Here is a 25,653-nt window from a genome sequence, read left to right as displayed (position 1 = left end):
TGCAGGGCGGCAGAGGAAAGGAGGTCCTCCTTTAGAGAGGCCGGCCCGCCGATCGGTGGGCATCGACCGCGGGCCAGACCCCATCGGAGGCCCCCCCCCCCGCGCAGTTCCCGGCGGCAGCGACCAGGTGTGGACGGCGCCGGCGGGAACCTGTCATGTTGGGGCGGCAGCTCGGCCCATCCGGGCCGGAGAATCTCCGCTCGCCTTTTGCAAACGGCGATTCTCCGAGCAGCCAGGCGTGATTCTCGCAGCTCTGGTTTTTGGGGGGTGGGGGGGAAAGAGAATCACGTGCGGGTGGCAGGACCCGCGTGGGGCCCCGGCGATTCTCCCACCCGGCGTAGGGGGAGGGGGGGGGGGGGAATTCCGCCCTATATCACCATTACTTCAATGTTGCCAAGTCAAAATCCTGGTACTTCCTCCCTAACAACATTGTGGATGAGCAGTTCAAGAGACATTTAGAGATGGGAAATGAAAGGTCAGCCTAGCCAGGCCATAAACCAATTCCTAAAAATGAGGAGGGAAAATGAGTGGGGAATTCTATGGGCAATGGAATCAGAAAATACAGAGGGAATTTAGAACTTGAGATATACAACAGTTGTGACTAACCAATAAAGGCAGAAAAATTATCTTTCTTAATGGCACCATTCATCAGCTTGAAGGGCGCAATGCTCCAAATTAAGTCCAAGAGAAAATGCCAAAGTCTCAACAAACTGCATTAAACAATCTCTATTTAAAAATTCTGTAACCTAAAGGAGTTAGATCACAAGGCTCAGAAGTTTAAATTTACCTCAATCACACTTTTATCAGTCTTCAGTTTGTAGATTTGTTCTTCAATATCCTGTTCTCTTTCTGACAGTCTCTCTTGTTGTTTCATCAGCATTTGCTTTCAGGAAAGACAGAGTGACAGTACTGTTAAAAATTGGTCATGAAATTCGAAAAAAACACAACATCATTCAAAAATAGGAGCGTCTAACAGCAGATTTGCTACAAGCCATATCAGAATTTTATTTGCGGCCTCTATGTTGCACAAGACCCATGATAACACTGCCAGATCCAGACATACGAGTCTTACCGGCTGCATACCAAAGTGAACTTGCTGATTTCACCAAAGCGGGTTAGGAGGGAGAAGTGGTTTTATAAGAAGTTTCCCCAACTAGCCTCAAGACTGGCTAGCTTACAGGGATTGCTGCTAGCCTTCACATTGGGAGCCAGTGACACTAGCTCCAATATAAAAACAAACTACAGGTTTGAATGGAACACCAGGAGCATTAAATGCATCTCATAACTGGAAAACCGCTCATCACCTTTTATCTTTCCTTCCTCCTACAGACTTAATACCGAAAACTGTTATTACCTAGTTTGATTTACCCCCTCTCCTAATCTTTACAAACTTGGTTTCTCTTTCGTCCCTAATTCCTCACCAGAGTCGTCAGATACAAGTTGGATGGCATGAATAAACAAAACACGCATGTTGGTAGCAGTACACAGCCAGATCAAGAGTAGCCTATGCTGAAGCCTGCAGTCATGTTGACTAACTTCGGATATGGGCAATGTGTAGCAGCACTGGGGAATTTGGAAGAGAAAATTGATGGGCGAAATATTCAATCTCATTTGTCAGAATTTTCTCTTCTTCTCTTATTGCCCTCCAATTATCTTGCTATATCCAGTTCGTTTTCCTCCTTTTGTTCCCTCTAATCTTTGCAAGGAAAGGTCAGAAAAAGTCAAAAAGACAAAAACAAAGAACACAGATAGACAATCTACCAGAGGAAGGCTTATAGATTTCAATACAGGAAATGGCCTTTCAACTTCCAAGCGGATGCACAAGCTGTACTTTCATAGCAGCAGAATGGTATTTTTAGGTTATGATTCTGGTCTTTTGGAAATAAAAGTGTTTCCAATGTCACCCCAGGACCACACGCATGCCTAGAATTAATTCTTGATCATCCGCTGTTCTGTGAATGGCTGAATGTTGAACCTTCTGAAACATTTTCATGGAGTTTGAATTTGTGAAGAATTTCATGCTAATAACGATAGATCTTTTTAAATACACTTTTGCTCATCTTTAAAAAAACATATGGCGTGTAACTTTCGGGGGAGTGGCAATCGAGACAGATCGCCACTCCATTCAATCTCACCTGACCCTCCGACTCAGGCAGGGTGCAACCACTCCAGCGAGGATAAAGAGGAGAGTCCAGTGGGGAGTCGGGATGGGTCGATGCTACAGTTACCCAGAAGCGGTATTAATTCTACTTTTCCTGGGTAACAATTGCTGCATGACAAGCGGAACTATCCAAAGTTTGTGATTTAGATCTCATTATTGGATTTTCCCAGTGCAGGGAAATTGCCCAAAGGAACTTTGAATTTCCCAGGCAATTGCCATGCAATCCGTACTGGAGTACATCTGGGAAGGGCGGGTTCTCCTTCTTCGCTTCCCTCCCCGCACCAGAGCTCGGAAGTTACGGACCAGTGTGTCTCTGGACCCACACTTACTTTTACATTCACATTAGAGAGCAAATCTCATTAGGTGCCATAGGCATAGATTTTATCGGACTTCCACAGATTTGAAATACAAAGAACCTGTTCTCCATTTATATTGCTTTAAGTGATTTCTCTTATTCAAACTGCAGAATCATTGTTCCATATTTTGATGGATCCACAATGATCACCAGGATTAAGGTTTCTCTATACAACAGTCAGCCACCGGTGAGTACAGGCTGTAGCGATAAGGAGATATTTTCATACACATGTTGGGCGGGATTCTCCATTCCGCTGCACCTGTTTTCTGGTGCAGCGCGTTTCCGCTGGCAATGGGATCCTCCGTCCCGGCAGCCGGCCTATGGGGTTTCCCATTGTGGGCACCCCCACGCTGTCGGGAAACCCAGGGGCGTGAGTGCACTACCGGCAAAACAGAGGATCCCAGCAACAGAGAATCCAGACCGTCATCTCTGATTCCACTAAAAAGTGTTGATTTTCAATAACATTTCAGTGGCGTGTAATGTGCAAGCTTAAAAACCACCAATATCATCTACTTCCATCTCAGTAACAATTCCCTGACTCTACTGCTGCATTAGCTTGTTTGCAGATGCAACCTGCATCCATGCCTTTATTCATAGAATTGTAAATTTCCTGCTGTGCAGAAGGAAGCCATTCGGCCCATTGAGTCTGCACTGACCTTCTAAAAGAGCACCTTCCTCAGGCTCACTCCCCCACTCTATCCCTGTAACTCCACCGTTGAACAATAAGGGGCAATTTAGCATGGCCAATCCATCTAACCTGCACATCTTTGGACTGTGGGAGGAAACCGGAGCACCCGGAGGAAACCCACGCAGACACAGGGAGAAAGTGCAAACTCCACATAGATAGTCACCCAAGGTTGGAATTGAACCTGGGTCCCTGTCGCTGTGAGGCAGCAGTGCCACTGTGCCACCCTCTAGCCGCAACTATTACAATGTTCTTCTGGCAGCTTGCGCCCTCTGTAAACTTGAACTTATCTAAAATTCGGCTGCCCAGCTAACCCGTCCCATTCACTCATCACCCCATGTGCTCACTGACCTACACTGCTTCCTGATCCAACAACGCCTCCATGTTAAATTTCTCTTCTTGCTTTTAAAATTCACCCTATGGCCCCGTCGCCCCATATCTCCAATTTCCACAATCAACCAAGATCTCTGCGTTCCTTCAATTGTGTTCTCTGGCTCATCACTGATTTTCTTTGCTTCACCAGAGGCGGCTGTGCTTTTAGGTGTTTAGATCCCACATTTTGGAATTGCCTCACTAAATCCCTCTGCCTCACTACTTCTTTCCCCACTTTTAAGACCCTTCTTAAAACATACATCTGTCATCTGCTCTAACATCAATGACCATGTCAAACTTTGTTCGATAATGCAAGTGCCTTGAGACGCTTCACTACATTAAAGGCGCTATATAAATGCAAGTTGCCAAATTTTCAATATAATTTTAAGCTAATGCCCTGATGACAATGGATTTGAGACAATGAATCAAGATCATGCAAAGTGTAATTCTTTTCATTTGTTTTTGTAAAAAGGGCGTCAGGTTACGGTCAACATTTATAGTTCATTTTTAATTGCCCATGAGAAGATGGTGGTGAGCCACATTCTTGAACTTTTGCAGGCCCTGTGATGTAGGCACACCCACATTGCTTTTTTTTTTGCTGTAGTGCTTCCTTGACAAAGATTTCTCCACAGTATATTACACCAGCCCAGTAGCCAACAGATAAAATACTACTACACTAGGTAACACAGCACAGACGGCATATAAGGTTCCACAAACAGCAATGAGAAGAATGCAGAGGTAATGTCCGCTCGGATACCAGACTCTTGTTCTTCAAAAAGTACTCTGGGATCTTAATACACACCCAAGATGGTACAGCTTGGTTTAACAGTCTAGCACTTCCTCAGTGCTGCATGGAAATACCTGCCAAGACATTATGGGCATGATCAAATGGCCGTGTTGAGCCGAACACAAATCCGAGTGAGCCGGTTAGATCGTGGGAGGGTCCAAAATCAGGAACTGCACCAGACACTTGCTGCGCTGTGGCAAGAAACCAATGATCACTAATCAAGGTCACTCTCCATCCTATTAATGGGAAGTACCCCCTATCCAACAGCCTCACGTGATCTAACCGGCTCCCAAGCAGGTGAGGCGCCCATTAGTACTGGTCCACAAAAACGAGGACCAGGCACCACAGCACCTGGGGGGGGTCTCCCAAGTGTTGGGAGTTCCCTGGTGGTCAGGGACAGGGCAGGGTGGCACACGGGCTCTCGCTCAGGTACCCGGGCTTCACTGGACATATGAACATGAAGCAGGAATAGGCCATTCAAACCCTCAAGCCAACCCCGTTGTTTCAAGAGATCACGGCTGATCGGATAGCAACCTCAGTTCTGTATCCCGCCTCCATCACCCCTTTGCTTATTGGTCTCCTTATTTAAGGAAAAATGCAAATGCATTGGAAGCAGTTACAAGAAAACTTATTAGATTAATACCTGGAATGGGCGTGTTTGTCTTATGAGGAGATGTTGGACGTGCTAGGCTTGTATCCGCGGGAGCTTAGAAACACAAGAGGCAACTTGCTTGAACCAAATAAGATTCTAAGGGGATTTGACAGGATAATGTGAAACGGATGTTTCCTCTTGTGGGAGAATCTAGAACTTGATGGGTGGTGAAGGGGTTGCCCATTTAAGACAGATGATGAAAAAAAAATTCTGAGGGTTAAAAGACTTTGGAGTCTTTGAATATCACAAAGGCAGAAGTAGATAGATTCTTGGCAAGGGGGTGAAAGGTTATTACGGGTCAGCAGGAATGTGAAGTTGAGGTTAAACTTAGATGAGCCATGTGCAGAAGGAATAAAGCTATTGGAAAGCATTCACCGGATCATGGTGGTTCATCACAGTCTTTTTGAACATGCTGAACTCGCAGCAAATACATTTCAATTTGGCGTCTATATTCACCCAGCAAAGTCTGAATTTTCTGGGGAAGTTTCAGTATCAAATCAACTACAGCTCAAATACTTCTGTATCTACTGGAAACAAATGGTATCTCAGTTGTGCGCGGACTTTTGCGAGATCCAGAATTTATCCGTTCCCTGCACAATGCTCAAATTCTTTTGCCAGAGTCAGAAGAAAAACGGACTTCTCTTGTTATGAATGGCTGAACATTACAGGGGGGAAGTTGGGGCCTCGGTGTGGACCCCAATACGGGGGAACCACCGGTTTGTCCCAGGGAGTATAAATGGAGGGTTTTCGGGGTGGCACAGGGCAGGGATAAGGAGGTTGGGGGACCTGTTTGTGGATGGGAAGTTCGCGAGACTGGGTGAGCTGGAGGAGAAGTATGGGCTCCCCCCGGGGAACACCTTTAGATATTTACAGGTAAGTGCGTTTGCCAGGACAAGTGGTAGAATTCCCGCGGCTGCTGCCACGCACAGTACAGGACAGGATGCTCTCGGGGGGGTGGGTTAGAGAGGGGAAGATCTCGGAAACTTACCAGGTGATGCAGGAGGGGGAGTAGGCCTCAGTGGTGGAGTTGAAAGGTAAGTGGGAGGAGGTGTTGGGAGAGGAGATCGAGGAGGGGACGTGGGCAGGTGCCCTGGGGAGGGTGACCTCTTCCTCTTTGTGTGCGAGGCTCAGCCTCATACAGTTTAAGGTGCTGCACAGGGCACACATGACCGGGACAAGGATGAGCCGGTTCTTTGGAGGTGAGGACAGGTGTGTTAGGTGCTCAGGGAGCCCAGCAAATCACACCCATATGTTCTGGGCATGCCCAGCGCTGGAGGAATTTTGGAAGGGCGTAGCAAGGACGGTGCCGAGGGTGGTGGGATCCAGGGTCAAACCAGGCTGGGGGCTCGCAATATTTGGGGTTGCATGGGAGCCGGGAGTGCAGGAGGCGAAAGAGGCCGGTATTCTGGTGTTTGCGTCCCTGGTAGCCCGGCGAAGGATTCTTCTTCAGTGGAAGGATGAGAGGCTCCCAAGCGTGGAATCCTGGATCAACCATATGGCGGGGTTCATTAAATTGGAGAGGGTGAAATTCGCCTTAAGGGGATCGGTACAAGGGTTCTTCAGGCGGTGGCAACCGTTCTTGGACTTCCTGGCAGAACGGTAGACAATGAATGGTCAGCAGCAGCAGCAACCCGGGGGGGGGGGGGGGGGGGGGGGGGGTCTATTTTATTTTTGTTTGTTTACACTGGGGGATCAGAGGGGGTGTATATATTTGCTATGTTTGCTTTGTGTTAATTCGGGGTGTTAATTTATTATTTATGTATAGGGGGGGGGGGGCACGGGGGTTGTTTTACTTTGTTCTGTATTTAATTCTATTGGGTTCCTTTTGCATTCTGTTGTTGATATTTTGTGAAAACCTCAATAAAAATTATTTTTTTAAAAAAATGAATGGCTGAACATCAGAAAAGTCATTGGATATAAATCCATTGTAAAAAATATATTTCTGGATTTTGTGATTAGCATCAATGCTGCAGGTCAATATATTTAGATATACTTCGACACGAAAGCTATTTAAAGCAAAAATATTGGAACTTTACCACATGACTAAAACGTGAGGAACAAACCCAGTGAGGAACGTTGATCTTCCACATTACTATGTAATCTGGGGTCTACTGCTGATGGCTCGGTGAGCAATGCTAACGCATTCACCGACCACAAAGGACAAGTCAACACGACACATTGCTGTGGAACTGAGCTGCTGGCCACACAAATCCCCAGAAACCAGGCCTAACAAACTATTTGAACTCTGGCCCATGTCGCCCAGCATGAAGCATGCGTGCCAAGGAACCTGGTTGTATTGATGCACTCCTTTTTACAAACACCATGCAATGACTTCACAAAATGCATCTTTGGATTTTAATCAGTGTTAAAAATTTACTTCACAAAAGATATTATTCAAAAATTTACAAGGCACTCAATATACAGACATTATATTCCAATTTATATTTGTAAATGTAAGATTGTGTTTTGCTCCCAATTTTTGTACATACAAACAAGTCACGGTATTGCTAAATACTTGAAAATGGGAAACAAAATTGAATTTCACATTCAAGAAATCAACTTATTTAAATCGGCAAAATGTTTTGCATGCATAAAGAATATAGTTGAAGTAGAAATATTGCTAACTATGAGCCATGCTACATATGAACCCTCCAAGCAAAACAAGGAGCAAGGTTTCAGTTCAATTAAATTTGTGAGATTAACTAAAATGTAAGCTTTCAAAAGAAAGAAACTACCCATATACCTTTCAGGTATTTTATCCTCACAGCTTTCATTTATAGTACTCATAGTTTGATCTATCATGTCTGCCTGCAATTTTGACCCCGTCTTCTCCACCTCAAAAATGGGCCTTTTGTCTTAACCTCGAGATTTCCTCACTTCCGCCAATAGCAATCCCATGACCTCTCTATATAATGCTTTGTGAGATAGGAAAAAGCTTTAGGGGCTCCCTTCCATCCAGCTTCAGTTTCAGCACCCTAGGCTGCCATTTTTCATCTTACCTGAAGTCTTTTAGTCTTTGGCTGAATAAAAATTGATTTAATTTCCAATCTGAAGTCAGAAACCCACTGTTCTTAAGTGGAAGGTTAATTCACCAGTCAACGTTAGCTCAGCATTTCCTTTGTCAAAGATACAGTGGTCAAATTTCATCTTTCCTGGTCTTGCACAAAATACACCCAAGTGTGGCTAATATAGGCAGTTCTGTGCCATGAATCATGCTATAAAGCACATACAGCCTTAATTTACAGGATCCTGAGGGGTGGCAGTCTACCTGGACTCAGACTGTCACAAGAAATCACCGCCACCATAGAAATTTCATAATATAATGCACCCTGAATCATGCATTATGTGCAGAACTCAATTAATGCCTCATTAGGTTAGTCTCAGAATCAGTACGGGTACAAGCATAACTCACAAAAGTCAAAATTTTGCATTCAAGATGGATCTCCAGGAAATGATCCCACAGATGCAAGTTAATATTAGGACAAACCTTGATTAATGACATCTCAGCCACTCAATTATATGATTCCATCCAGAAGCTTTGTATTTGTTTGATATACCTATTAAATATTGACTGGTTTGGCCTCTAAAAGTGGAAAGTTGAGGAGATAGGGAGCATTTGGCATGGAAGATAACACTAAAGTTTCAACAATGAAGATGATATATTTAGAGTCATGGGCGTCTACAGCACAGAAAAGGCCCTTCAGCCCATCACGTCTCCACCGGTCAAAAACAACCACCTAAGTATTCTAATCCCATTTTCTAGCGCTTGCCCCATAGCCTTGTCTACCTTGGCATCGCAAGTGCAAATCTAAATACTTCGTGAATGTTATGAGGGTCTTTGCCTCCAGCACCCTTTCAGGCAGCGAGTTCCAGGCTCCCACCCCACTCTGGGTGAAAATGTTTTTCCCCACATCCCATCTAAACACCCTGCCCCTTAGCTTAAATCTATTCCCCCTGATCACTGATCTCTCCACCAAGGGGAAACATTTCTTCCCGCTTACTCCATCTATGCCCCTCATAATTTTATACATCTCTCAATTCCCCTCTCAGAATCCTCTGCTCCAAGGAAAACAACCCCAGTCTATCCAATCCCTCCTCGTAGCTAAAACTCTTCAGCTATTTTCCATTTAAGGCTGGACCAAGAAAATCAATAGTTGTAGGCATACCTCGCACAAAGGAAGATGAGTGCGGTTGTTGGGAGGCCCAAAGTCTCAGCCCAAGGACATCACTGTAGGAGTTCCTCAGGGTGCTGTCCTAGGCCCAATCATTTTCAGTAGCCTCATCAATGACCTTGGTTCTATCATAATGTCTAAAAATGGGGTTAATCATTGCACAGTGTTCAGTTCCATTGGCAAGAGAATGAAACAGTCCGTTACCACACGCAGAAAGACTCTCCCCATGACAATCACCAGCATGACCATCGCTGACTCCCTCACTATGAACATCCCGGGGGTTACCATTGACCAGAACCTTAACTGGTAAATGTTGTAGTTACAAGGGCAGATCAGAGGCTGAGAATTGTGTGGCAAGTAACTTACTTCCCGTCCGTTCAAAGCTTGTCCGCCCTCTACAAGATGCACCCCAGGAGTATGATGGAATACACTACTTGCTTGAAATGAATGAATGCAGCTCCAAAAACACTCAGGAAGCTTAACACAATGCGGGACTTAGCAGATCGCTTGACAGACACCACATCCACCACCGGCACACAGTGGCAGCAGTGTGTATTATAAACAAGATGCAATGCAGCAACTCGTCAACATCTCTTCTGCAGTATCTTCCAAACCAGTGACCTCTACTAAGGACAAGGGCAGCAGATTCATGTAACACCATCACCTGCAAAGTTATCCTCTAAGCCAACCGCATCTGACTTGGAACCAAAATGCCATTCCTTCATGGGCAGTAGACCTAAACCTGAAAACTAGCTGGTAATACTTGGCAGGTGACAGAAGAAAGGTTGTTTAGAAGAGCACAACACCAGACCCTAATGAGATGTCCATGGCAATGACGGACCAAAGCATTCATCAACATGGTTACAAGCGTAGTACAAGGAATAAATAGCCAGGCATGGCTAGACCAAGGAACTTATTAGCAATCATGGATTTAGTTATGAGGAAGCAGTAGGTGGTCATTTAACAGTTGAACTGTTCAAAACACAGGAGGTTCCAATTACCAAAATTACACAGCTGCTGAAAAATTATGTGCGAGTTATATATACAATCTAAATTGCCTTTCTGACTATAACAAGTTTCAAAAGTTTTAAAACATTAATCTGATAACAGCCAGAACACCAAATTATTAAAGCTCCCACAACACTTTCCCGGAGGTGGAACAAATGGTAGCTTTGGCAGCACAGTGGTTAGCACTGCTGCCTCAGGACGGGGGATTAGGCAGAGGTAGGGTATTCTATCGGAGCAGGGGCCGATGCAGAATCGATGGGCCGAATAGCCTCCTTCTGCATTGTAGGGATTCTATGATGATCTGGAACACATTTTGTACAAAGGTATCAAAGCGAGCCAAATAGGTTGTGGGTTGGGGAGGAGAGAAATTGGTAGCCGTAAATGAAAAGTCCTGGCACACAAACTGGATTTGCGCATCATAATTAGTGACTCAATATTGCCAGTTACCGTGTGTTTCTCGGTGGCGGGTGATAGCCCGCTGTTGACCAACGCCAGAATCTTCTGGTCCCCCCGCTATCAATGGAATTTTCCATTGAATCCACCCCACACTGATGGTTTGCCGGTGGCGGGATTCACCATCGGTGTGACCAGAAGATCCTGCTGGTGAGATCGCCGGAAAATTCCTCGCTACCCTCCAGGTTTAAATTTCACCTGCGAATGATGAATCCACCAGAATGATGTATCCGCATAACTTTTCATTAATTACAGGAGCCCTATTCCTCATTTATAAAAATTGAAAGCAATAATTCGAGTGAACTATCAACAGCATAGTGCCGTGTAAAAGCTGAAATCAAGTTTAAGACACATGCCAAGAATGAGAGCATCTCACAGGTGATTAAATTCCATATATAGTTTTGGCAGAACTGAATTTTTCTTTTTACTGTCACCTCTAATTAAAGATGTATGTGCTTTTCTCACTTACTAAAGAACTGCCACAAATGAATCATATAGTTAACTGTTCACATCACGTGTGCTGCCCAAATAAGGTTCACAGCAACAGGAAGTCTTTTCCATACCCGAATAGGGACTGGAATTCTCTGGCTGTTGCAATTCACTTTTCCCGCCGGTAGCGCACTTGCGGGTTTCCCCGAGGTATGGGGTGGTTTCAATGGGGAATCCAGCCCAGGGTCAGCATTAGTAGTAGGCCAACTGAAAAAAACTTTTCAGCTAGTTAAGTGCATAAAAAGGGTGGCATTTGAAAGGAAGACCATTTTTGGGACGACGCAAAGCATGTGAGGCAATGAAATACTTCTGAGCTGTAGTCAGTAGGAAACAAAACAAACAAAGAACCAAACTTATAAATGTCCCAAAACATTCTTACAGCCAAGTGCCACATGATAATTAGATAATTATTTCTGTTTTATTTGTTGAACACAAATAAAACAAGCCAACAGCAGGATCTATAGGTCAATCCCAAATGCTGGCAGCATTGCACCATATTCCTGAAATAATACCGGTATAATGAGCACGGTATTTAGTCAGGCAAAATTAATTTGAAATGATAAGTTCTAGTGCTAAACACTCGAGGGAAGCAAGCAAGTTCAGACACTCGCATAAGTCAGTGCAGTCAGATCACGTTTATGACCAATGGCTTCACTTGGCCGTCCTAATTTTCCACATATTGCAGTCTCGAGGTTCAAAACGCCAGGATACCGAGAGAACTTCAAACAGCGCTGGAGAATCTTTTACATCCCTGTAAACTGAGATGTGTGCCTGACAGTTTAAAATTCCATCTCAAAGTGGTCTCACCAATAATGCAGCATGCCATCAAGTACTGATGGCGAGTGGATTGTAATAATCCCTTTGCTTTCAAACCTGCATGGTATAGCCGACTCTTTGAGTAAGGGAAAGCAGGTTTGAGTGATGTGTAAGTCCTCCAAACGCAACGCTCTGCCGCAACCTGCTGACGACAGGTTGGGATGTGGGTCAAGAATAGATTTTCACTTTGCTCAAATGATTGATAGCCAAATATTTCACAAGTAAACAGTTTCTGAATAATTCAACAGGGTGTACTGATCAAAAGAAATCGTTACCAGGATATACTGTTAAATTTCGACATGCCCCAGGCACTGTTTGAAGAAGAGGCTTTTCATTTCTCTTTTTTCGTGAAGGTAGCAGATTCTGGAGCGCCAATGTTTTTCAATTCCCAGCCCGTTTTGTTTGTATGGGGTGATCCATTTTCACAGATAATTTAATATTAAGCTTTAAAGCTGCTGCTTTCCAATATAATTTTCTTTGCATACAAACAAGGAGGGGTAGGCCCGTTCAGCCCCTTGAGCCTGCTCCACCAAGATCATGGCTAATTGAACAGCAACCTGAAATCTGCATGCTGCCTACCCCCGATGGCATATCACACCCGTTGAAAGGTTTTATTCTATTAATCAAACCAGATTGAAAATCTGCTTTGTGGGTGCCAAACCCTTGAAAACAAACCAGGGGAAGTTTGGTCAGTACCAATAATTACTGCAGTCAGATCACATTTGCTGGCCAGCACTTTCTATTGATTTTCCTTCCAGTTCTGCCCCAGATATTTTATAGTCACAAGATTCAAACCTGGAACCATTTGGTAGCACAGAAAACATCACCCCTTTAAATTCCAGAAACGTCAAACTCAAAATCCCATGCCCCAATCAGTTCCTAATTGAGTTCATCATTTTGTGGCACAAGACCGGCTTCTTGGCAAATTAGCAGCTCTCAGTTACAGCAGACCATAAACATGATTAGGTAGGGAAACGTCACTCTGGTGAACAGATTGGATGTTTGAGGAGGCCTCCCAATATTGTGACAGATCTGCAATATATTTGATGGGGAGAAAGTCTAAGTGTGGGGAAAATAGTCCATTCTTCAGGATTATTATGGATATTGGGACAAATCAGAGCAGGCAGTTGCTCATTTCCAAAGGAATCATAAACAAGTGCATGAGTTAGAACCTTAAAAACAAGAGCCATTATTTATGGTCCATTTCCAAGTCTTGATTGACAAAAAAAATGCTCGGAGGAATACAAATGCTGCCTTGTTCAGGAAGGAAGGGAATAAAAATAAATGAATCGAGAGAACAAGTTCTCCAAGATATAGCTAGTGTGCTATATCCAGTGTATTCACTCTATAAACTATATCACATATGAAGCAGTTTCAACGTTACAGTAGTTTCTCCACCAGCAGCAAGTGCCTGAAAGCACTGGAGAAGTACCACTAGCAGTACCTTGGAAAGAACCTCCAAATCCAATGGCGGGAAAGCGGTCCAATAACAGTATCCTCTCTCAAGTTAACATGCCCTGTATCAAGGTGCTAATCACTTAAAACCAACAGCACTGGGTAGGACATCCCTTTCGCAAGACTGGCACCAGACTCCCGAAACAAATGCTCCACTCGGAATTCAGTCATAACCGGAAGTTCCCAGGAGGGCAGCAGAAATCCTTGAAGGGTATCTTCAAAACATTTCTAAAGAGGTCAAACATCCCGATTGACTCCTAGAAGCCCTGGGCTGGGACAACCAAAGTGAATATGTACTTCTGAAAAAGAGACGTGCTGTCAAAGCTTTTAATCTTGCATTCATCAGGGAAGACTCAAAAATGACAATTTTGAAAGGGAGCAACAATTTATATTGCATGAGAAAAGGGGGGAAATTGGTTGGGAAATTTGATTGATTGAGGCCAAATGCACTAGGGAGCTTTATTCTTCTCCCTTATGCCTTTACTTAATTCAAAGACAATGCAATGTCTGGACATATTCCTTTTGCCTGCAGAGGACAGGTCCCGGTGTATAAAACATGTCATTTCTAGCAAGCTTAAGTGAGCCTGATTGATAATCTTAAATTGGTTGTTAGTGTAAGCTTAGCACAATTGGGATTGTTCGGCAAGTGCTGCCCCCAATCATGTAATCACAACTAACATTACACATTACGTTCTGAGTTTTGCTAGCATGGGTTTGGAGAGTACGGTCAGTACTATGCTTATTGCAAACAGCTGTTTGATATGATCCAAGTTGGGACGTACGGCCTACATGCCTGGCATCACACCGGCACCAAAATTCACATACCACATTACTCATTAGTGTGATAGGCAAAATGTATTTTTGACTTGATGGCAGAAATACTCAAGTTCTGTATTACCAAAATGAAGGTGGTCCATTTGGCAAGGCACCAAATAAGTAGAGGCGTAGTCAGAAAATATAGTGAGGTTGAGCTGTTGGAGAGTGAGTGCACAAACCTCATCTCGTCTATCCGATTCTTCTAGCTGCTCTGCATGTGGTAGAATTTGCAGACTATACATTGGATTTGATCAGCCATCGCAGGATCTATCAAACCGTTCTTGATGCTGAGGGACTGCCTAAGTAACTCTGCGGCTAAACGTGTGAGGTATCCTGGCCCTACCTGAATCCAAACTGAAGCAAATGACTGTCTCTTTTTCCCTTACTGAGGGAAGCTCAATAAGGTGAGAGAGTGGCATAGTGGCAATGTCACTGGACTAGCAATCCAGAGCTCCAGACTCTGCAACTAAATTTAAATTCAATTCATAAAATCTGAATTAAAAGCTCATCTCAATAATAGTGGCCATGATAGGGCAGCACGGTAGCGCAGTGGGTTAGCCCTGCGGCCTCACGGCGCCGAGGTCCCAGGTTCAATCCCGGCTCTGGGTCACTGTCCATGTGGAGATTGCACATTCGCCCCGTGTTTGCGAGGGTTTCGCCCCCACAACCCAAAGATGTGCAAGCTAGGGGGATTGGCCACGCTAAATTGCCCCTTAATTGGGAAAAAATGAATTGGGTACTCTAAATTTTTTTTTTTTTTTAAATAATAATAGTGACCATGAAGCCATTGTCGATGTCTTTAAAACCCTTTTGGCTCACTTCTATCCTCTAGGAAGGAAATCTGCCATCCTTACCTGATCTGGCCTACATGTGACTCCAGGCCCACTGTAAAGTGGTTGCCTCTTAAGTGACTTTTGGAATGGCCTAGCAAGACACTCAGATCAAGGACAATTGATCGGACAATTAGGCAGCACAGTGGCACAGAGGCTAGCATGCTGCCTCACAGCTCCAGGGACCCGGGTTCAATCCCAGCCTTGGGTGACAGTCTGTGTGAAGTTTGCACTTCCTCCCCGTGTTGGCATGGGTTTCCTCTGGGTGCCCCAGCTTCCTCCGACAGTCCAAAGATGTGCAGATTAGGTGGATTGGCCCTGCTAAACTGTCCCAGTGCCCAGGGATGCGCAGGTTTGGTTAGGGGGTTATTGGGATAGGGTGGGGAAGTAGGCTTGGGTGAAGTGCTCTTTCAGAGGGTCAGTGCAGACTCGAGTTACCAAATGGCCTCCTTCTGCACTGTGGGGATTCTATGATTCTATGAATTAGGGATGAGCAACAAATGCTGGCCTTGCCAGTGACGCCCACATCCCAATGACAGAATAAATAAAAATAAATCTACTTTAATGCAGTGACAGGCACAAATCAAAATCACTTTGAACTCACTTCAGAAGTGCACCTTCATTTTCTCTTTTGTCACCCATGGCAATTGCCTGGGAGGCCGATAGACACCAAAAACCTATTGATGGAACAAATGAGCTTATTTACCGTACAAACAAACTAACCAGGATTTGACTTTGCTCCCTCAATTTATGTGTATTGATTGCCAAACTATCTGGATTTATACGCCAAGCCCATAGTGCAGATTGAGTTAATGCAGTGCACTCTATGCACAGTTCTAATTTTCCTCTGCTTCCTCAAGCAAACAGTGGGTACAAAAGTGAGTCAGAACAAAAAATGTGACACAGCCTCACCACTGACTAATATGGAAAGTGAACTATGAATGGAGGGGCCTATTTGTGAACCAAAAACTTCAGCTTATACTAGCAACTGGAGGTTAAATGCCTGATCCCAACTATCTTCAAATTGTCAGTTTTAAATGCCATTTGGTATCGCATTGATATTGTGGAAGTCGTTCCTGAACTTGACCGAGCTGTTTGATGGCACGAGACAGATCCAAAACAAGTGGGCAAGTGGATTATTTTTGGATGTAGACAATCCCAAATTTCTTGGGAAGGTTAAACAGGCCAGCAGCATAAAAACGACAGTGCTGTCCTACACTGACAAGCTAAGAGTTCAGTCTGCAGAGGCCACAATAAAATGGCAGTAACCAGCGTCAAGCCAAGTACTTAAACTGCTGGCTTCTGTTTTGCCTCTGAAGACACACAGCTCAACCGCTTCACAAGATGGTGTTCTGTGCCTCAGGAGTCTTGCACACGCTGCTGTTTGTATTGAACTGCTGGCTCAGGAAACAGCACTGCATTATAAACAGTATCAGTCATGTACGCAATTCAGGTCGGAATAAATCAGGCTCCCATTTTGTTATATAGCTCAAAAGTATCCAGTTTAGAAGGTACAGCCTTGAGCAGAATTCTTTCTGAATTAAATGTGGAATGAAGTTACTCCAGCAGAAGGCGTGTTTTCAACTTAAACTTTGTTAGGGGAGTGGAGGTGGGAGATAAAGGACATTAAAATACTTCTGTAATGAAGGCTCACCTCTTGCAGCTCAACAATGCCGGGGGTATTTTAGGGTTTTTGCGTGACGGCCCGCGCAGTTGTTCAAGGGATGTTCAAGTGTTAAACTGTAAACTGTGAAAATTACAAATGCCTCGATAAAATATTTTCTAAAACAAAACAATGCCGAGGGTAATTGGTACGGTTTGTATTGATGAACAATGCTAATGAGAAGCATTAAGAGTTACCTGGTACCATTATGCTGTTGGAAGTAGGGCTTGAGTTAGTTCAACACATTTGGCGATCTGAGCATTTCTTCCTGTCCCTCACTAACCAATGTAAGATCACAAAGCTATTCTGAAACAAAATATAGGGGGCGATTCTCCGATATGGAGGCCAAGTGTTCGCGAACAGGGCCCGGGCACGACCTATTCTGGCCCCCACAGGCGCATGCGCAGTTGGGCCGCGCCACCCTGCGCATGCGCGGAGAACGTCTTACGCACGCCAGCCCCTCACCAACATGGTGCCGGTGTTCTGGGGCCGTGCGCGGAAGGAGGTAGGCCTGGGGGGGGGGGGGGGGGGAGAGAGTGAGAGGCCGGCCTGCCGATCGGTTGGCCCCGATCGCGGGCCAGACCCCATCGGAGGCCACCCCGGTGAAGGAGCCCCCCCCTTCCCTCCCCCACAGGCCGCCCCCCGGCGTTCCCGCAGAGTTCCCGCCGGCAGCGACCAGGGGTGGATGGCGCCGGCGGGAACCTGTCGTGTCGTAGCAGCCACTCGGCCCATCCGGAATTGCCGCTCGCCGGTTCTCCGAGCGGCCCGGTGCGAATCGCGTGCCGCTGATTTCCGGGGGGTGGGAGAATCACGTGCGGGGGTCGGGTGGCATGACGCGATTCGCGCGGTGCCCCGGCGATTCTCCCACCTGGCGTGGGGGGAGAATAGTGCCCATAAGCCGGCAAACATTTGGCCTCCCCATGCCTGGTTTGTTAGAGCTAAAAGCTCAATGAGCTGATCGCCAAAATACATCCTAAGTGACAAACTGAGATGGAGGCTGTTGCACCAACAGAACTGCAAGCTAATTACTCGCCTTATGGTGGTTTCAACATGGAGGCATGAAAAGGACAACGATATGTATAGTTTGAAAAATACTTGCCTGCAAATTATTATTTTTCTTTCTCTTTTTCTAAAATAAATTTAAGAGTACCCAACTCATTTTTTCCAATTAAGGGACAATTTAGCGTGGCCAATCCACCTAGCCTGCACATCTTTGGGTTGTGGGGGCGAAACCCACGCAAACACAAGGAAAATGTGCAAACTCCGCACGGAGAGTGACCCAGAGCCGGGATCGAACCTGGGGCCTCGGCGCCGTAAGGCAGCAATGCTAACCACTGCGCCACCGTGCTGCCCTGGCAAATTATTTTTTGACTTCCAACCAACAAAAAGAGAAACAGTTCCGAAAATAAGGTGCAGTGGAAAGCAAGAATGTCCAATCATTTTCATTTGAGGACCAAAATTAAACTCACTGCTGCAGTCAAGTTCCTCATCAACATTTAAAATACTCTTCCTACTTTTTCATATTTGTGACTCAATTTATGTAGCTATTAAAAATTAAGTACGGCACTGCTTTCAGGCAGCATCTTACAAGATGGGCATTTTTCAAATATTTACGAGTGTGCTAGAAAACCAAGTTCCTGCTGATCCTCATCATGCTGGCTCATCTTCCCCCCAGGCCCAGGTAAAAGTACAGGAATTCACTCAAAATCAGTAGAGCAGTAAATCTGATCAATAGTGCAGGGGTTCACAATCATGTGCAGATTGGCTAGTTCTATTGAACAGTATGTACAGCTATGGTCACCGTATAAAATTATGACTGAAAGAAATCCACAATGTTTTATAGTGAGGGAGACTTTAAGAGATAGCAATGCCGTATTTTGAGACATGGCTGGACATTCTTGGGGGGGGGGGTAATTTTCCCAGCCATGTCTCAAAATACGGTGCTGGGAGTGGCAAGAGGGCATGTCTGGGATCCTTATTCTGCCAACTTGCAAATATTGGACACGATCTATCCGAACGGGAAGAGTCCCGTAGTGAGTGTGTTAATTCAGGTATTTCCTGGAGCTGGGAGCGCCGGGAAACACCATGCTATTGAACTCCCCTTCAGGGAGATATGGGGCCTTAGCAGGGAACACCATTCTGCATTGAGGAGCTCTGCGCTCCGGAACTCCTAAGTGCAGATGGGGATGGGGATGCCAACCATCCCCCCCCATGGCCCCCCTGCCCCCAAAGCCATAATTCACCTATAAGGGAGCCATCAGGTCCCCCCCGCCCTAGCAGGGTACCCTTGGACCTGATCAGCAGCGTGGGAAAAATGCCAGTTGCCAATGTCAGCCTGGCAGTGCCCCTGCTAGCTGGCAGTTCCGCCTGGGCACCTTGGCTGTGCCAGGCCAGCACCCAGGTGGCACTGTTGGGGTGCCAGGCTGGCAGCACCAAGGTGCCACCTGGCCCAGAGGGCAAGCACCTGGGGGGTCTTGATACCTGGGTGACCCCAGTGGGTGTCGTTCTGTCTGGTCCCCGTTTATGGAAACCAGCATTGAACGGCGCTCGCCCAAGATCTCCAAGGCAAAAGGGTGCATATTTCAGTGAGAATAGCTGTCTCACTCTAATATACAGATTTGCCAAAAGTGATCCGCTCACAATGGGCAGGATTCACATTGCAACTTCTCGCGAGATCGCATTAAATCTCGTGAGGTGTTGGGAGCTTGGTAGATCCCCGAAGAGGGATCTCCCGGCATCTACCGGCCATGATGCTCCGCGCTGACTTTCGGACATAACATGGCGGGTAGATCGCCCCCATCTTTTCCAACGCCCTTCAATCACCAGGATCCAAAGAGAGGTTTCCCAATTTCATTTCAAATGCAGTCGAAAAGATAGTGGTTAGCACAGTTGCTTCCCAGCGCCAGGGACCCAGGTTCAATTCCCGGCTTGGGTCACTGTCTGTGTGGAGTCTGCACGCTCTCCCAATGTCTGCGTGGGTTTCCTCCTGGTGCTCCGATTTCCTCCCACAAGTCCCGAAAGACGTGCTTGTTAGGTGAATTGGACATTCTGAAATCGCCCTCTGTGTATCCGAACAGGCTTCGGAATGTGGCAACTAAGGGCTTTTCACAGTAACTTCGTTGCCGTGTTAATGTAAGCCAACTTGTGACACTAATAAAGATTATTATTATATGTCACCCTCCGCTAGCTTTTTATGCAACAATAGCAAGAGGCCTATATATCCTGTGCTGATTATGCAGTCAAGTATGGTTACTCATAAACAAGTTTAAAAACTAGGAGGAACAGAGAAAAATAATTGCTCAAGACTTAAAAAGGAAAATACCCTACTCTCTGGTCTTGAATGTAGTTCAGGGTAAGGTGGATGAAAGGCTATTTTCTGTTAGCATAAGGCTTGGTCGATTCCACCCAGCTTCTGGCGGACAGGGCTTACCACACAAAGCTGCACAGGAACAGTAGTGGCCCAGAGAAAGGGAAAGGAAGCGAGCAAGTAAGAGAGGGAAATTGAGAGGGGGAAAAAAAAAAGAGGAGGGGGGGGGGGGGAGAATGAGAAAGTCCCACAATCCAGCAGTGGAGTCAGCTCATTACTGGAACAGGTTATATGATGTTTTGCTCTGCAATTTACTGTGCCATAGGGTGGGAGTGGGTGTTCAAAGCCAGAGGTGGTTGCACCCAGTGGAAAATTACTCTATTCTCAGCACAGCTGTTGCTTGCCTTGGTGAACACAAGTTTCAACCAAAAAAGCTTCACTGTACAGTTACCAGATATGAGAAAAACCGCATAGAAAGGTGAAGCAAAAAACAAAATGGACACTATCACACCATTAGATAAGTTGTAAACACTTGGCAAAGAATTGTGGAGGAATAAAAGAGCAGAAATGTACTAGTTCAAAAAAAAAGGTTCCTGTTTAAAAAGCATTGTGCAACCTTGTCATAACAGTTTCTGTGGCCATTTTTGTATCAGCAAGTGCGGTCCAGGCAGTGTTGAAATGTCAAGTTTTGCAAAAGTGAAAGTCTAAACCACCTCACGACTTCTGCAGTTAATGTTTTTTTATTGAAATGATCTACAATATTAAAAGAGCAGTATCTTGCAGTCAGTATTTTGCATGCTTCTAACATTTCTAAATTCCTATGCAAGGAACTATTGCTGCTAAATGTGTAAAAATCCACATTTAAATCTCAAGTTGACGTAAACACCTACTGCTAGTGGTTACATTCTATTTCAACTCCATTTTTTTCCCTTCCAGAGCTTTAATCATTGGAAAATTAAACTTTCTCCATATTTACATTCAGTCAGGTACTCCTAAACCAGACCCAAAACTTGGATTAATGCAAGATTAAATTCCCCTTTCACTGCTTCAATGTGTTCTAATAAATCATCCTGGTCACCTCAACAGCTCCAACTGCAGCAGTATGACATTTCCAAGAGGCACTCCTGTGGGCTCTCTACGCAAGGCCAATCATCTAATGCCAAATTATTTTTTTTAAATATAAATTTAGAGTACCCAATTCATTTTTCCAATTAAGGGGCAATTTAGCGTGGCCAATCCACCTACCCTGCACATCTTTGGGTTGTGGCGGCGAAAACCCACGCTGACACGGGGAGAATGTGCAAACTCCACACGGACAGTGACCCAGAGCCGGGACCGTACCTGGGACCTCGGCGCCGTGAGGCTGCAGTGTTACTCACTGCGCCACCGTGCTGCCCTAATGCCAAATTATTGATAGTTCTGCAATGTGACTCATACAGAATGAGAGTGAGGGAGAGACTGATTTTCATCTGAATGGCTTGGAACAGATTCAGTACTCAGATGTGAAAGCACTCCATTTCAACAGTCGCTTTTCTCCACAGTGTTTTTTTAAAATGGTATAACATTGAGTTGTTCAATCTCTTACTTGCACCACATTATGCAAGGATGACTTGCAGAACAGGCTCTCACTCGACAACGCCTTCAGTGTTGCATACCACATTACAGAACACTCAGCTTCTCCACTGTTTTTAGAGAAAGGTAGGAGTGTTGCACACACTTACAGACATGCATCTCTCTACTGCCCCAAATATTAAGATTTGTTGAATTCATTTGAGCTTCAATTGTGGAATTTCCCCAAAATTAAAAAAACATTTTTTTTTAAAAGTCTTACTGGAACAATAAAAGCATGACAGGCTGCATGCTATAACACAGCAGAATCAAACCACCCACTATACGATGATGAATTAGGCTACAATGGTCATGCAGAAGCTTTGCTGCTGACTGCAATGCAACAGCTTGTACAGTATCTCTTACTCCATGTTCTAAACACGTTGATCACTTGTGTCCCCAGTAGACATCTGACTGTGGTGCATACGAGCGTCTCTAATCCTTTCCTGATGCAGATTCCATTTGCTTGGATTCTTGCACACTATCATCAGCAGAACACCATTTCCTGCTAACCTTTGGCATATAAATTACTGCCATTTACTAGAATATTGAACAAATCTTCTGAAGCACATTCCTGCCAAAAAGAAATTAGCCAAAATATACGCAACTAGTGCACAACTCAAAGGAGGCTGAATTGTGCATTGAGATACAAGCCACGCATTGACATACCAGCTGTGGTTCTGAACCTCAAAAAACACACTAAATGCAAACGGTTTGATATAACTATCGAGCATATGTTCCACGTGGTCGATGAAAGTTACTGAAAATCCAATTGTGTAATTATGAAAAGTTTCAGCAATGAAATGGCATAACAGCATATTAAATATCACTCTCAAATCAGACATTAACCCGGTTACTTTTTTTCACCAATTGTTGTATAACCCAGAACAAAAACTGGCCTTCTCTCTCCCACCCCAATACTCTGCCCAGTCTTCCCAATTTGGCTGTACAACTCTACTCCTTTGTCCAATAAGCTATCTTTTAACAGGGCACTTTGGAATGGACCCATTTAGATAGGCATGCAAGATGACGATACAATTCCCCTATTGTAAGTCGTCGTCCCCCCCCCCCCCCCCCCCCCCAAATACAAGAAATTAGTGTTTTTATACTAGCTTGCATTTACATTGGAAGAAACCAACCGCACTTTTGTGCATCTCCACCAACACTCTCAAGGGTCCCTCAATCTTTCAATAGAGTGTAAACATTAATAGTGAGAACCCTTGAATCATTATCAAAAATTGCTGACCCTTAAGCCAACTTCCAGAACCAGAATTTTGTTGTGCAGCACATTTGTAAGACATTAACTTTTAGACATTTTCTACACTGCTGCGAAAATGTGATCTTTGAAGCTTGCAACTCCATGGTGAATTACAGATTGCAAAGGTCTTCAGTAGACTGATGGGTGGTGAAGGTTGGTTTAACAATAGCTCCTTGCCAACCAATTGTTTTAAGACAATGGCTACGTTTACTAACAGGCATGAAATGTTTTCTAGCTAATATTTTATAACAAACTCAATTGATAAACGAGTGGAGGTCGGTGTGTTTGTAGTTGCAGCATGTTTTAGTCAGTAGGTTATAATCTAGCTCCAATTAAGAATTTGAAATGGGATTTGCAGATGAAAATTTACCTGCTGTCCATTTCCTAATGCCTTAAATCACTGCAAATAAGTTTAATACAAGTCCTATAGGAGGCTAGCTGCATATCCAGTTACAGCTTAATCTGGAAGATCATTTTTAATTGGTCAATTCAGATTTTCAAACTCAACTGGATGGCTCAGTCAGTCAACCCGCGATATTCCCACACAGCCTTGAGATTTTCTCCAATTCCTTTCCGAAAAAAGTGTGGAACTTAACTGGGATACATTTCTGGGGAACAACAGTCACTAGATCAGCCAATTACCAAATTAGGAGCACAGCAAATATGATGGAAGAAAGCAGCATGTGGTATGAAGAAACGAGATGCAGCACACTTGGAAAGAACTGCAAAAAAAGGTGCATGCTTAAATATTCCCAAGAATGATGCATAAAACTTTAAAGTATGCAAAACAAGTTAAACATAGAAAATAGGAGGAGTAAGTCATTCAGCCCTTCAAGCCTGCTCAGTCATTCAATATGATCATGGTTGATGCTCTATCTTGACACCACACTTACAGTACCATTTGCGACTCCTCAGATAATGAAGCAGTCCGTGTCCAATTGCAGCAATATCTGGACAATATCCAGGCTTGGGTTGATAAGTGGCAAGTTACATTCGTGTCATACAAGTGCCAGACAATAACCATTTCTCACAAGAGAGGATCTAACCATCGCCCCTTGACATTCAATGGCATTACCATTGCTGAACCCGCACAATCAACATCCTGGGGGTTACCATTGACCAGAAACTGAACTGGACTCGCCATAGTAATACTGTGGCTACAAGAGCAGGTCAAAGGCAGCTCACCATCACCTTCTGAAGGGCAACTAGGGATGGGCTGACCTGCGATGCCCAACTCCCATAAAAGAAAAAACTTCCGCTCTCTCCCATACCATTCAACGTCTTTAGAGTCGAGAAATCTTTGAAGAGGCCATTTTAAAAGAAATTGATTTTAGAGTATTGAACACAGAAGAAAAAGTGAATTGGTATTGATTACTATATCGGGTAAGCCACAGTTCTGCATACTGTATGTAGTTCTAGGCAACCTAGTATCAAAAGAATATTTATAGTAAAATTTCACCACATGGATGTGAGGAACAAGAGGTTATGGTTATTAAGAAAAATTTCAAGCAAGGCATTTTTAAGCTGAAACAAACGTTAAGGAGAAACCTTGATTTATTGGCCTTGTTGCGCCAGACTTGGTGATGCCAAAAGGCCGTTGAATTTCTCATCGGTCCACACATTAGTAGTTTAATAGTTTAAAAAGGTAGCAGTGAGAGCTATCTCGATTGGTTGCCAATGTCTGCAATGGGAAACCACAGGTTCAAGTTTATCGTGTTGAAAAGAGGAAAATCAGAAGAATGAAGCAGAAACCATATAATTTAATGGGAAATTTGAAAGTGACAAAAGAACATTGGCAAGGAAATGTGCTTAGATTTGCTAACGCCCATAACAAGAGCACAGACAAGTAGTTTGACAACTCAAAGATGGCACACCATCACTTTCTTAAGACGACTGGGGATGGGCAATAAATGTGACCACTCCAAACGTTACTCAAGTTCACAACTGAACAAAAGCTGAAGGAGGTAGTACAACAAGAGCAACATGCTGAATGACCTCCCTTTCAATACAATTTCTGTGATTCTGCGACCAAAAACCACTGGACTAAATAGAATTAGCTCTTTTCAAAGGAGTTGATACTATAAAGGGAAAATACAATTCCTGACATGTTGGATCAACAGGAAGGAGTAGGCAATAATTTCATGAAGAAACTGAAAAGGATGTAATAGGAAGACCAAATAGATAGTGACTAGGTTTGGTAGCTGGAATATTGGGACCGCATATTAGGGCACGATTCAGTAGGGCAAAAACAGAGTCTCGTTTTGGCACAGAGAAAGACCCCGTTAAGCAACAGCACTTTGCCATTTTTTGGAGGCGCAGTGGGAAATGCCATGTTGAGATTGGATTTACATCATTTCCTGAGCTCAGCTCACCAGTGCAGGAAGAGAACTTGAGGAGCCAAGCACCATATTAATGGCCACCCCAATCTTTCGACCCTCCCTCAGCTACCCCACCGCGGCTTTCTGACCGCATACTCTCCCCCCTGCCCTTAGAGATGTCTCAAGCCCCCACCCCACCACTTTTCTAGCCCCGCCCCGCACCTCTTATAAGCAAGACATCCCGAGGCCCAAACCCCAGCACGGGAAATCTGGACATTGGCACTGCCAGCATGGCACCCTGGCAGTGCCCTGCCAGCACCATCCAGGCACCTGGCAGTGCCAGGATGCCAGCTAGTGTGCCAGGATACCTCCCTGCCTATAGCCCGACTACCTGGGGGTCCCTAATGGCCTGGCAGACACCCCCTCCCCCTCTCCCAGTTGCCATTAT

General features: G+C 44.7%; 1 protein-coding gene across 1 annotated transcript in view; it reads right to left on the bottom strand.

The window, feature by feature from the left end:
* Positions 1-25,653, bottom strand: part of LOC140393282 (E3 ubiquitin-protein ligase TRIM8-like) — a 143,057-nt gene that overhangs the window by 20,179 nt on the left and 97,225 nt on the right. Inside the window, exon 2 of the mRNA XM_072479579.1 lies at positions 788-883. Within this exon, the coding sequence (XP_072335680.1) occupies positions 788-883 (96 nt within the window). The remainder of the gene's footprint in view (positions 1-787; positions 884-25,653) is intronic.

This window comes from Scyliorhinus torazame, chromosome 16 (assembly GCF_047496885.1).
Source record: "Scyliorhinus torazame isolate Kashiwa2021f chromosome 16, sScyTor2.1, whole genome shotgun sequence".
Taxonomy (NCBI): domain Eukaryota; kingdom Metazoa; phylum Chordata; class Chondrichthyes; order Carcharhiniformes; family Scyliorhinidae; genus Scyliorhinus; species Scyliorhinus torazame.
Note: the sequence above shows the minus strand (reverse complement) of the source record. Positions and strands in the feature narration are given on the sequence as shown.